Genomic DNA, 14,583 nt, shown 5'->3' on the forward strand with positions numbered 1-14,583 from the left:
GCATGGCCTTTCTGGCTAAACTATGTTATGGTGGTGGACTGGCGGATTCACATAATAACAAAGACAAGGAGACTGGATTCTTGGGCAAGCATGGCTGCATAGTTTCCCCTGCCGCTGCCATCTAATACAGAGGGAGAGAGAGGGAGGGGAGGAGGTCCATTACTGCACACTTCAGCAGCCAGCGGTGCAGCCTCTGTTTGTTAAAGCCTGCTGGGGCATTTCCTCCATGCAAGCCCAATCAAGCGTCCTTCATGGGGTCCATGCAGAGGCGTGGTGTCCCCCTGAACGGGTAACGGCTTTGCTTGTACAACCAACAGTTCCTTTACAGCGGTTGATCTGGCAGCGACTGAAGCCCTGGTAAAGGCCGTCCTTGAAATTAATGTGAGATGAGCACATATTTGGAAAATACTGAAGTTAAAATATAGCAAACAGTTGCTCATCTAATAAGGCAAGTCAAACGACCTGCTGTAGTTCATCTCATGGAAAGGAGTCGAGTTCCTTTAGGATGTGGCAGTGTAACAAACCGGTCACAGCAGGACACCTTTGACCAATATGTTTCTCAGGTAAACAAGGTCATTGGTCAGGCGGGAAATTAACACTGACATTAAAAAAATGCCATTATTTAAAGAGTGGGTATATTGTTATTTACAGAGTAGGCATGTGGGTGATATTTACAAGCGATAAACCAAAGAGCTCGTTAATGTCAATATGTAGGCATAACACAAATAAATTAGACAAAATATGTCTTTTCATTAATTTAATTTCAGTAAATTAAGATTAAGCTTCAAGTAGGTCCCAAATGAGTTAGGAGTTTTACTGTTGGATTAATTCCATTATAGGCATAGTTAGTTGAGTTAGTTAGACGTTTTTATCTGTATCTTTCCATGTATTGGCATTGCCCGATCATGAACACTAGAGGGCGCAAAATGATCTCTGACTGCCGACCCCAGCCCATTTCAGATAGGTGCTGTTCCTGTCCTCCACACTTTTAGCCCACCTTTACGAATTGTATCTCTTCATTTAGTTCGTATACCCTACCTTAAATAGCCTACAATTTAACAATGTCTATTGCATATGGGAATATGCTCACCGTTCGAAGTGATTAATCCTTGGTCTCTACTTCATTTACCCAAGCACTGGACGGGAGGGGCCGCACCAGCTGGTCGATAAACACACACACACACACACACACACACACACACACACACACACACACACACACACACACACACACACACACACACACACACACACACACACACACACACACACACACACACACAAGCACACACAAACAACGATTTTCTACAGCTATAATTATTTATAAAGTTTAGCTTCGAATAAACAGTCAAAAGGTAAAAAAATACCACGGTCCTACCTTTCGGGCAATTCGTCTAGGCATATAAACCCAATGAATCAATCAATCGATCACCCCACGGCCGATCAAAAAATGAGTCAATATTAGGCATCAACAGACTTTAGAGACGAATACCATCTATTAAACAATATGTGTCAAGATTTTATTCTGTACCATGGCAGGGGACGATTCAGTTATTTCAGAGTAATCTCATAGGACGAGGGCACTACGCGTCACCATTCACGTCTTTACCGCGTTGGAGGAACAGTGGGTCGCATTAGGACCCTGCGGCGACCGAAGCGGGCTTCCTTCTCTCATTGATCTGACAGCTTCTCCTGCGGTGGTTCAACATGCTTCAACGCAGCCGACCCAACAAGGGCTGCGAGAAGAAAAGGGGAACCTAGCAGCTGTTATGGGACCTAATGAGTTTTAAAATCTTTTTATGTGGCATTAACCTACAAAAATAGACCTACAATGTCTGTCAAAGAAGGCAGGCCATCATTCTGAGCGCTTTCAATCAACCATAGCGTTTATTGATATCTCATTTCGACAACCAAGAGGGAGTTTGTTTTATTCTTCTTCTTTGGATTGAAATGTCGTTTGAACTGCCTTGCCTCGTTTTCGATAAATAAGTACGTTTTCACAAGGGGATGGTAAGGTAACAAGTTGTTGCTGCTCTTGTCACTGGTGAAATTGCCGCTGAACTCCAGGAGAAGAAGCAGCATACACCGGTATACGACAACATTGTTGCGTTAGTCACTTTTTTCATCCGGATTCTGTGTGTTGTTGGTTAACCGAAGCATGTCCCAAAGCAGAATTATGGAATTTGAACATTTTGAAGACAGGGAGAAGAAACACCGGTCATCTAAGGCCAGCGCCTCCGGGTCCCACTCCAGTCTGAGGGGTAACGGTCTGGTGCCAAGTCCGGCGCACAGCGCACACTGTAGCTTCTACAGAGCGCGCACCCTCCAATCCCTGACGTCGGAGAAGAAAGCCAAAAAAGTGCGTTTTTACCGCAATGGGGACAAGTACTTTAAGGGTCTGGTGTACGCCGTGTCCAACGACCGTTTTAGGTCAATGGATGCCCTGCTTATGGAACTCACTCGGTCCCTGTCGGACAACGTGAACCTCACCCACGGAGTGCGCGCACTGTACACCGCAGATGGAAGCAAGAAGATCTCGAGTCTAGATCAATTAGAAGAGGGTAAGGTTCACTGATGTACTGCAACAACGCAGTGTTGTGTTTCCAATGTACGTCAAGCCAATCCTATACAGGTCTTTAGCCTTCATGGGTTGAACTAGCCTTCCTTCTTGGAAGGAAGTGCATTGAAACAATGAGAATTCAAGGAGCTAGAACATACAGCTGTTATGTAATGTTTTGACCGGAAATGGCTTTCATGACCCCCATTGGCCAGTTGTAGGCCCAAGAAAAACGTTCCCTTGATCCCTTGACTATAACTCAAATTTAAGTCAAATAAAATCAACAAAGTAAATTCACTCCGATATTTTGAACGTTATAGATTACAGTCTGCACCATTTTGCTAGATGCGGGCAGTATAGACTGCAAGGGAATGGTTATGACTTTTTATTGGAAAGTGTTTGAAAGCTATAAAGTTTGACCTGGGGTTAATTGGGACGAACTAAAGCGAGCCCATAAAACCATGTGCTGTGTGACTTCAACCATCAGGTTGAAAGTTATGACGAGCATCCCTTGGGCATCTAGTTACAGCTTCTTAGACCCACCTCTGAGAAGCCCCTATCAAGACAGAAATCATATTCAAGAGTTATGTTTTGATATGACAAATGGTAAAGTTTAAGTATACACCTAAACTTTATTTAGGATTAAGCCTGTGCTCATGCTATCTGTCTCAGTCCAGCTTGGTGAGAGTGATTGTGATTGTGCAGGGTAAACATCTGACTGAGCTATCCAACCATCCAGGCATTCAGAACGTCAATGTCACCCAACAGCTCCGGGCAGTCCCCGAAGACACCCATGGAACAAAAAAAAAAATCCTCTCTCATTCGGTTATTTTTGTGGGTTGAGTCATGGCAAAGAACGATTTTATCCTATTACCAATCAAATGGAAGACAACAGTTTTCAACTAAAAGCAAAAATGCCAACAGTTTTTATATTGCTGTTCAGACCAGAGCCTCAGCAAGGCGAACGCAGAGATTAAATGGAGATGAGTCATGTATCAGCTTCTCTGCTGACTCAAGCAAAGTACTCTACAGTCCTCTTCCTCCTGCACGCCTCCTCTCATCTAATGTACCCCCTGCGGTGACATTCACAGCCCGGCAACAATCAGTCCATCTCTATGTTTTGGTCCCCAATGTGTGCTGTGATTGGTGTTTTTAATATCTGTGGTGTGGGTGTGTTGGTTTGGCTCACACACAATCTTTCCCTACGCTGACCTCCTCCTGCAGTAATTTCGTTTTTTCTTCATCACTTGTTTGAATATTTTCATCTTGCATCCTAAGAGGCTAACCCACTGCACCGCTGGGAGTCTGGTGGGCGATTTAGGTCACTGCTGAGTGCTGGCCCTTGCAAAACATCAAAACAGTCAACAGAAGTCAGTTTTACGGCAGTTGGTGCGATTTATAAGGCAGTTTTGCTATTGCTCAACACCAACCCACACAAAGACGGAGCTGCCTAATTTAAGAAGAGGGTCTAGATTTAGCATGGTGCATGGCCTATCTAGATCAACAAACCGGTGGTTCCACGCAATAACAAAGACAAGTAGACCGGACTGCCTGGATTCTTGAACAAGCGTGGCTGTGTAGTTTCCCCTGCCATCTAATACAGGGGAAGAGAGAGGGAGGGGAGAAGATCCATTACTGCACACTTCAGTAGCCGGCGGTACAGCCTCCGTTTGTTAAACCCTGCTGGGGCATTTCCTCCGTGCAAGCCCAATCAAGCGTCCGTCATATGGGGTCCATTCTGAGGCGTGGTGTCCCCCTGAACGTTAAACGGCTGTGCTTGTAGCACCGTGTAACCGCCACAACAATGGGCAGCTGGCTGGTCTGTTAAACTGCCTTTTGAAAAGCTGACCTCAGGTGCTCCCAGCTGAGAAACCCCCTCCCCTCACACCTGAGACCTTCCTGTGTCCTCTCCATGGGGACAGAGCTGTCAACTCCACCCTCCCTCTCTATCAGACCACCGTCTCACTAATGCTGTCATTGTCCCTGAATTGATGACGACCTGGTAACATTTTGTCACAGTTTGAAGCATAAGGGCCTCCCAGCTGCGTCCCTGCCTGGTAATTAGCCTCTGGTTAATTGCTGGCTTCTTTAAGCCGTGTGTCATGGGATACTTTGGGGCCTCTCTCTCCCCCTCGCTCTCGCTCTGTCCTTTACTTCTGCTCTGACACATATCAGATAACCCAAGAATAAAGTGTGATTTCCCGTCTGTTCACATGTAAAGTCTTAGCTATACAACTAAACGAGGTTGAATTTGTTATCCTTTGCAGATTGTATATAATACAATAAACGAAGATAACACTTTATCTCATACTGAAAGGGAAATTCAGGAAGCTAGCATGATGCAACTGTTTACCTTCTTTAATATTTAAGATAAATGAACTGTCCCTTACAACTGGTATGGGCCTCAAACACCAGCCTATGTATGTGTTTCATATCACTAATATGTCAAATTGGGATCCTAGCAAATCGCATGCTCATGTTAAACTCAAGAGAAAGTACAATTGAAAGTCATTGCTCAGTGCACACCCTGTGCTCTGCTGTCAACAACCAATCTTATCACACACACATCAACAGAGGTGTGGCATCGGTAAAGGATCAGAACACGTCACATGACTTTGCTCCGGAGAGGCAAAAGTCTACAAAGAAATGCTGACCAAAGAGAAGTGCTCTTTGGATAAAGGCCAGTCGCTGGGTCTGGGAGCCTGGCTGCAGGATAAGGCAGGGTTACTCTTGCCTTGGCCTCACTGTGTCTCCTTGTTCCTCTGAGGAAGTCCTTGTTATCGGATGGAGAGCCGATTAGCACTGGGCCAATGTGAACGCATACTTTGCATTCCTCCTGCATGAGCCCCTGCTCTATCTCTTGTACACTACTTCTGTTGGACTTGCGCTGAATATGTCGCCTTAGTATAGTATATGTTGCAGTTATGTGTGATCTGGGATGTGAGCAATCGATGATATCCAAGGGGTCTTTTTAAGATTCAATGTCATTAAGGAGCAGGTAGGGGAGTAGGGCGTCTCACTCAGGGATGTCTACATTGAGACGGCAGACTGAGGTTCAAACCAAGAACCCCCCACATTATCATCCACTAGATTATCCGTTTTAACCCTTTTCTTAAACAACCCATATCCCTTGTCTTCTCACCCTCTCTTCCTCCAGGCGAGAGCTATGTGTGTGCCTCCAACGAGCCCTACCGTCGGCTGGACTACACCAAGAACGTCCACCCCAGCTGGTGGGTGGGCAAGACGGCCACGTCTCGCTCGCTCTCGGCGCTCTGCGGCGGCGGCGGCGGCGGCGATCAGCTGCTGCTGCACCGCGAGTCCAAGGACTTCATCAAGCCCAAGCTGGTGACCGTGATCCGCGGCGGCGCTAAGCCGCGCAAGGCCGTGCGCATCCTGCTCAACAAGAAGACGGCCCATTCCTTCGAGCAGGTGCTCACCGACATCACCAACGCCATCAAGCTGGACACGGGCTTGGTGAAGAGACTGTACACGCTGGACGGCAAACAGGTAGGGGCTGTGACTTTGGCTTTCTCATGGGTGGGGCTTGTGGTTTTAATACCTTGTACAGCTCTCATCCGTTAACCCTGACGGATCATGATTTTAACACCGAACGTGAATCCTTAACCCTAAAACCCTAATCCTGATTGTATCCCTAACACCTAAACCCTGATCCTGATTTTAACCCTAACACTGAACGTGAAACCCTAACCCTAACCCTAGACCCCTAATCCTGATTGTATCCCTAACACCTAAACCCTGATCCTGATTTAAACCCTAACACCGAACGTGAAACCCTAACCCTAACCCTAGACCCCTAATCCTGATTGTATCCCTAACACCTAATCCCTGTTCCTGATTTAAACCCTAACCCCACACGCTAAACCCTTATCCTAACCATACACCCCTAATCCTGATTCTATGCCTAAACCTAAATCTGTACCGAAACCCTAATTCAGATTCTTACCCTATACCCTGACCCTAAAACCTTAAATCTAACCCTGAACCCAAATTGTATCCCTGAACCCAATCACTGACCCCAAACTCTAAACCCTTAACAATAATACCAAACCCAACGCCTAATTCTAAACCCTAAACATAACATTGGGTCATATTGTCTGCCTTAAAGAAGAATATGTTTAAATTGGCTGCCATAGGGATACGCCTTCACCTTAAACATTCATTTTAGTGATGCAACGTTATTTAGTTATATCCGATATTGATGTATTTCCAAACAGTATTACTGTTTGTATTCCCCTTGGCAGCTTTTCAAGGATACCTGTGCTATAAAGATAACCTCAGGCCATGCCATAAGCCTTGGGGAACCATGGGGGCTGCTGTGCAGCATACAGTGTACTCAGTCTCCTAGAGACCACCCCAGTGGCACTGATAATGTATCCAGAGCTTCTCATGAGTCCTCCATTAACATCCAGGACCCATTTGTTTTCTGCGAGAACCACTGGGATGCGATAAACGTGATTCAGCTGTGTCAGCTGTCTAAACCTCCACACATAATTACGGAGCACGGTTATTTCCAACAAGGTGGTAATGAAAACGTTTTATATTTGAGGCCTCTGGCTGTACCGGCCATCATAGACTCCTCTCATGCTTACAAACCCACATTAGTCATCCACAATTGGTGCTCAGCTGTACACACCAAACCTCCTGGGAATCATAAAGAGTAATATGAGGCTCCCATGTGCACTCCAAGCCGCGCCTCTGTATATTAGATGAGGGGACATTTGGAAGAACATGATTCCTGCTCTGGCCCCTTCCAACTGAGGACAGAAGGGTGTTACTGGGGTGGGGTCTTCTGGGAATGTGCCAGCTCCCATATTCAAGGTCTTGTTGTTTTGAAATGCTTCAAGATGTTCAAGGAGTAGTTGACATTGCATTGTGATGTGTTTTCTGTGTCCTGTGCTGTTCCTGTTCTCTAATGTTTAGTGAAGGGAGTTAGTGTTGACAGGAGACTCCATTGGGCAAGCAAGTCATGAGTCATGACCATAATATTTATTTTCCATTTCAGCAGGTTGTTACCCCTGTGTCCCCGTCTCTGGTCACAAGACCTGTGAATAAGGGTGCTGTCCCTGTTAATACCCTGCAGTACTAATGTTTATTGAATTATACTACCAGTAATCAGAAATAAATTGTGCTGACATATCAAGCTGGAGTTTTGTCTTCAGGCCTTTTCGTTAACACAGTTATTTTAATGAGCATGGAGTTTTGTTTTGTAGTGGTGGTTGCTACGTTAAGGTCAGTTATGTTGAACTTTCATTTCTAAGTGCAAAGCCAGTGAAAGTGAAAGCAGCACATTCACCGTGAGAGAAGGTCAAGATAGCTGAACTGAATCCACTACATTAGTATCTCGGTTTTATAAAATGCTTTACTTCAAAACACATTTCACATGAACTACATCTATTTCTAATGTAGTTACTTTGAACTCTGTAACTAATTCACCAAAACACAGCCCAAACCAGAGACCCAGAAGAGATTGCTCTGTGTATTTATACTTGTAGGACGCTGCATCATACCCCAGGTCTGACACAGGGCAAATCAAAGCGTTTGCCAACTTCTCCCCATTGCTTGTAAACACAGACGCTATTGGGATTTGGTTTTCGTGATGTCGAAATGCATTGGAGAGAAAAAATGATATTATAAGGATTGTTAGTAATGGATATAAGTGTGTCAGTTCAAGGAGGGGTTTGGGGCCGTGGAACTCTGTCTTTATCTTTTAAAAACGTTTTTGAAATAGTGTTTGGTCTGTTGGAATGTGTTTCTTTCTTTTTTAGTTTCTTGATAAAGTCACAAGGGATTTGATTTCGGCTAACTGTGTATACTTAATACGATGCTTAGAGGCTGTCTGGTTGAAACATTGATACTTGAGACTTTACAGGGAACTTCAGTCAACTCTGGCACCAATCCAACCCCAATCTCTGTTTTCTTATGTTAATCTTCAATAGATATTGCAAAAGTGCCTGCCACGACATAACATATGTTAATATCAGGGGATTAAGGAAATGCCTTGAGGGTCATACACAAATGTTGAGGGAAATGTTAAATGTATTAATGGGTTTTATAAGTGTTTTTAAAGAGGAAGATATTGTAATAATCTCTATTGGTTCGGCATTAGCAATTCCAAAACCACACAAATTGGCCTGTTTTACCTCCAGCTGATTCTAATGCTTTGAGAATAACATAGTGAGTGAACATTTTTTGTTTCCTTTTACAGTTGGTGAATGCTCCATAATAATTGAGTCATGCAGCATTTCAGAAATGTGATATCATTCTGTTGTTTTACTCTTGAGGCTTCTACTGTGGGCTATACAAAACAATATTAACAAGCGTTGAACATTTTCCTGTTGTATAACTGCTCAACTCATCTCCATTGCAAGCCTATTAGATGATATCAGTAGTCTCCCTTTAAATGGCCGCTCAAGGAACAAGAATCTCCCATCAAATCTATCCATGTAATAACAATTAATAAGAGCAGAATCTTGGTAATAAAGCAGTGTGTTATTTTGGATTAAAGAAAACGTGTTAGCTAAGGTGAGGAATTTCTACATGAAGATTGTTGGAAAGTTTGGTATTTTAACCCCCCCCCCCCCCCCCCCCCCCACACACACACACACACACACACACACACACCCCACACGCCCCATCTGTATTAATGTCCTCCATCTGCCAGTGTAACAAGACCACTGCAGGAGACACACACACACACACACACACACACACACACACACACACACACACACACACACACACACACACACACACACCTCCAGTTGGTGGAACAAGTGTCACCTTGAGCCAACGCTAGACAGCGGAATGATGGACGGGACTGAAGGGGGGCGGACTCTCGTCACACCATTTAAAACGGACGCTCTCTAGTGTAGCGATTCATGGCAGCAAGGAAGTCCACCGTCTGGCCAGATCTCTTGACGGACGGCCACAATGGGGTGGTGCTGACAGGATGTCAATGAGCCATGAAGATGATTCGATTTGAAGGGTTTGAATTTGTCTTTCATTTCATAGACGACATCTGCAGGAATTCCCGTCTGGGACTCATAAAGTACATTTGGTCTTATTTTCCTTTATGAATGATCACACTTTCTCATGGCTCATAGCTGTATTCTACCCATCAGTTTGATTCCATAGATGCACCTTTTGATTCATGCGTGTCGTGCAGTAACCTAAGGCTTTCTAGTTGTTTTGAAATTGCATTGGTAATATAGACACATTGAGCTATGACTTTGCAGTATATCTTGTTGTCCAGCTCAGGTTAGTCTTCATCTCTGAATAATCATCATAATAATCCAGGAATGGTGGCGGTTTGGAGGCTGGTCATGTCCAGCTAATCTGACTGATCGGCCCATCGATAAGCCTCTTTCCCCACTGCCTGGAGCCCTTCTCTTCTGGCTGACCTCCCTGTGTCCCTCATGGGCTGTATTGTATTTATGTCGCTACCTATCAGAACAGAGAGATTACTTTTTCTAAAAAAAGAAGAAGAATGTGTAACTTCACGCCGCTACACAGACAAGACCTGATTTCCCTTCTCTCAAGTGACTGTGAGAAGGGAATTATTGTTTGTTAAATTGGAATTACTTGCAGTTTTCCTTTAACAGTGAATCCAATTTGGATTCAAAATAGAGCAACATCGTAAGTTAGGAAATACCACTCACAACGCAGTTGATCAATGGAAAAGCAAACTAACGCTGTACACATCATCCTTAGTTTGTCTGCCTTAAAGCAATACAGAATATAAATTGCGATTTTATTTTTGTTTTTACATTTCCCCAGAACATCATCCATAATTTAGCCAATGACTTATAGCTCTGATAGACCTTTACTTTCCATGTGTTAATGCTGACACACACACACACACACACACACACACACACACACACACACACACACACACACACACACACACACAGGATGCCTCCTAGCAGTAGCCAACCATCTGCTCCTACACAATCAAATCAGGCTCCAGCTAGCCTGTGTGGGGGTAGCATGCTACGCGCACACACACACACACACACACACACACACACACACACACACACTGTCACCCAGCCTCCAACTGGGTCCTGGCCACCACCCGACAATTAGACGCACAAGCTGTAAGAGAGGGTGAAAGTGCAGCTGTCAGATGTGTGTGTGTGTGTGTGTGTGTGTGTGTGTGTGTGTGTGTGTGTGTGTATGTGTGTGTGTGTGTGTGTGTGTATGTGTGTCAGGCTGTGTAAGTGAATGGTAATTGAGCATCTTGGTTCATCAGGGCCAGGACATTCAGCTGTGTGTCTCTTAGCAGAGGTAGAGCATCATTACAAACTGAAAGCTGACTCAGTAGAAGTACAACACAACACCATTGCAGCTCTTATTCAGGCATTCCTTTTACAAAGAAATCCGTCCATCCATCAGCTGCTCTGAAAAGTGAACAGAATAACTAATGCGATGTGGGATTGACGGTTATGATTGAGTCAGAGAAATGATTAATAGTGTACATTGTTTAACATTTAGGCTAGACTACAGCACAGAGAAGCATATCCAGTGATGCTGTGTCCAATGAAGGCTTACTCTCTATCTTAAGGTCGGAGCGTGGTGTTATCACCACTGTCTGACCTCAGGCTCATAGAGAAGGTAAGACTGGGCCATTGTCGCCACCAAAGTCTGACCTCCCATGGAGTAGGTCAGACTGCTCTTATTACCACCACAGTCTGACCTCAGCCCCCTGGAGAAGGTAAGACTGGGGTGTGATCACCACCAGCCTGCTGATAATCCATATAGGAGCTGACAACTCAACACATCTACTCTCACGACATGAGGTGAGGCTTTATAAGCCGGTCAAGATGAGCTCTATAGGACTAGAGAGGTGGGGAGAAAATGGCAAGGAAGGATATAGGACAGAAGGAAGGGAAGAATAAAGGAAGAGCAGGAATGACTGGAATGAGAGGCAGGTTTAAGGAACAAAAGACTTGTTGAAAGAAAAGAAGGAAGGAAGGAAGGAAGGAAGGGAAAAAAGAGGGGGAGAACTTAGAGAGGTAATAGCAGGAATAAGAGGCAGGTTGTTTGGAGGAGAAGAGGAGGCGGCTTGGTGTACCAGCCAAAGGCCTCCCACTTTTTCCCTTTCTCCCTGCCTCCCCTCTCCCTCAAACCCCTCATCAAGGCCATGTGATGCACTTTGCATCGGATGACAAGGCAGAGATGCACCCCCATTGTATTTTAATAGCTAACATGAGGTTAAAGAATATTGTATTTTGAAAGTGCAGTGAGTGCTTATTGTTGGACCATGCTTCATCTGATATGTAAGCCTTTATGTATATATATATATATATTATATATATAACAACAAAGTTCATGAATGATCAACTTAATATGACCTAGCTAGACATATTGTATCAACTTTATTGTCGGGAAGGTTTAGGAATGAAAACTCATTCATCCAGGTCCAAAGTAAAATTGCATACATTTCCTATGAATAATTAATAGGACGAAAAGATGAGGAACATATGTACTCTGCTGACCTGTAAAAAAACAGTTAGCCCCATTATCCTAAGAAGTGCAGGGCTTTGACCTGTTTCATTGTGAGCAGTGAAGTGGAATAAACTAATTTGGTCCTTTGTGGTGTGTTGGTCTCGTTCTAGGTATGACTCGAAGAGTGGTAAATGTTCAACAACGTGGTTTATTCTAACAGAGACGCAAGGTAAACGGGATTGCGTTCTGGAGGTGTCCCATGAGGCATCTCACGCACACAGATATACCAACAGTTATATTGGGAGTGGGCGGAACGGTAAATGGGCCACGCCTACATTTTCTAATTTACCCAGGTAAACCTTTGGTCTGTCTGGGCTTAAACGGAAATGGCAAAGTGGCCATGTTTATAGTCTTTAACTTATCTATAAAATCATTAAAACCTTATATGGTGTTATCCATTATGTGGTGAAGAAACCATTCATAACTGTGGTTAGCTTAAAACATGTTATCAGAAATAGCATAGACTAAAATAATTTACATCAGCAGTGAGCTGAGAGCTTGAAATGGTTGTGATCAGTGGACCTCTTTAACTGGTGTGTTGAGAACCAAAAGGAAGAAGGGGGGAGAAGTCAGGAAAAACACGACTAATTGAACTGTCTGTTAAGTTCTCAGAGGCTCCAAGATAATTCTCTCTCTCTCGCTCTCTCTTTGGCTTTCTTGTGAGCTTTCCTGCTATGCTGTTAATGCTTTGCTAATGTTAACGTGGTTATACAGTGGTTTTCTGAAATTCCTTTGTGAGAATGTGGTTTAGTTTAATTTCTATGAAAAACATTGTCTTTGTTTCGTAGCAAATAGTATGTCTCTACATGCCTCACAGTCAATTTACAGGATTGAAACATTTATTTTTCACATCCCTTCACCTAGCCTGTAACCAGTAACGCGAGGCCTGAGATTCAATAAGATAATGTATTTCCATGTGGGCAAACAGGTTTGGGACAAATCCAAGAGAGCTTTCGGCTTCCACAATGCAGTCATTTCTAAATGTGTGCGGCTCCAACTAAACATGTACTTTTATAAAGTAATAAACAGACACCACACCTCAACACACAACAGGGTCTTTTAAAGCTATCGATAACAGTTTATTAGTTTCAATAAACATGATCCTTCTTGCGCATTAAATCAACGTTTGCGGATGATTCTTCCCATTGAAGCTCAGCATTACGCTTAAAATGAAATCTCTTCAACCTCATGCAACATGTATGAGGGTAAAGTTAATGTTCGACAAAATATAGATAATAGTCGGAGGGGACATGTATCTTCAGCAAAGTAGAGTGCCCCCCCCCCACAGAATGGCAGGGCAGAATGAACACAATGGGAAGACGTGTAGACTGAGGCCTACATTACAATGCCAGCCATCCCTTTGTGTGGCGTGCATGTCTGAAGTGGCCCTCCGGAGCCACACAATAGATTCTCTTCACAGAAGAGCATCATAGGAGTCTAAGGACAAACCGAGTCGAATAATGTGTGTGTGTGTGTGTGTGTGTGTGTGTGTGTGTGTGTGTGTGTGTGTGTGTGTGTGTGTGTGTGTTCAAAGTGGCCCTCAGGAGGCACACAATAGATTCTCTTCCCAAAGCACAGCATCATAGGAATCTTAGGACGAACTGATTCTAGATCATACTTGTGCGGTGTATGTGTGTGTGTGTGTGTGTGTGTGTGTGTGTGTGTGTGTGTGTTTGAAGCTGATGGAAGGTGACAGGGCATGATATGCCTCTAATGATGATGAGGATGAAGATGCCCCCCTGGCCTGGATCCCCTGTAAGCCCGGGTCCTAACTAGGTTAGCTGGAGTGTGCTGTGTGCGTACCCGTGCCAATAGTGGCGTGAGGGGTTTATTTTAGACGAGTAGCCTGGTTTCACTCAGCCCGGTGGCCACCCTAGTATGGAGGATAACTCCTGGCTGATGCTTTCATTCTTCACATAGATGGTATATACAACATATAAATAAATGTTCTCCATCCATAATGATGGGGAGTTCAGATCCCACTGGGGCCAGCCTAGAACGTCTGCACTACCGCTAATAAAAGACACTATGAATATGAATAATACCAAAAGGCAGAAAAGTTTAAATGATATGTTGGATGAACACAAGACAATGAGGGTATAATACGTTTTGATAGCAATCAATAATACACACACACACCTGCACGTACTTACACACACACTCAAACACGCTCACAAGGGGACAAGAGTCAGGAGTTCATTGGTAACGTGACGATGCACTTGCTTTGTAGTGAGCCACTGTTCCATGCGAGGCCCCACCCCCGCCTAATTGATTGTTGCCCACAGATAGTTTTTCAGGGTCACTTCTGGATTAAGAGTCCGTCATTTAGGTCAACTGGCAGTGTGTCTGCACACCCGCCCATTGTGTGGTATCGTTATTAGCAAGAAGCTACATGTGGCAACATAACACTCCTTCCTCCCTTACCCTCTGCAATGGATCCGTTCTCAGGAAACCTTTGGGGTGTATGGATTGTTTACACAGAGGACAATAAAACC

At 44.2% G+C, this 14,583-nt stretch overlaps 1 protein-coding gene across 1 annotated transcript in view; it reads left to right on the top strand.

Moving 5' to 3' along the window:
* Positions 1–1,707: 1,707 nt before the first annotated feature.
* The window catches only part of dclk2a (doublecortin-like kinase 2a), a 33,676-nt gene continuing 20,800 nt past the window's right edge, over positions 1,708–14,583 (top strand). Inside the window, exons 1-2 of the mRNA XM_079728924.1 lie at positions 1,708–2,561; positions 5,715–6,064. Coding sequence (XP_079585050.1) covers positions 2,159–2,561; positions 5,715–6,064 — 753 coding nt within the window. The 5' untranslated portion in view covers positions 1,708–2,158. The remainder of the gene's footprint in view (positions 2,562–5,714; positions 6,065–14,583) is intronic.

Source organism: Pollachius pollachius (genome assembly GCF_949987615.1).
Source record: "Pollachius pollachius genome assembly, chromosome: 2".
In the NCBI taxonomy this organism is placed as follows: Eukaryota; Metazoa; Chordata; class Actinopteri; order Gadiformes; family Gadidae; genus Pollachius; species Pollachius pollachius.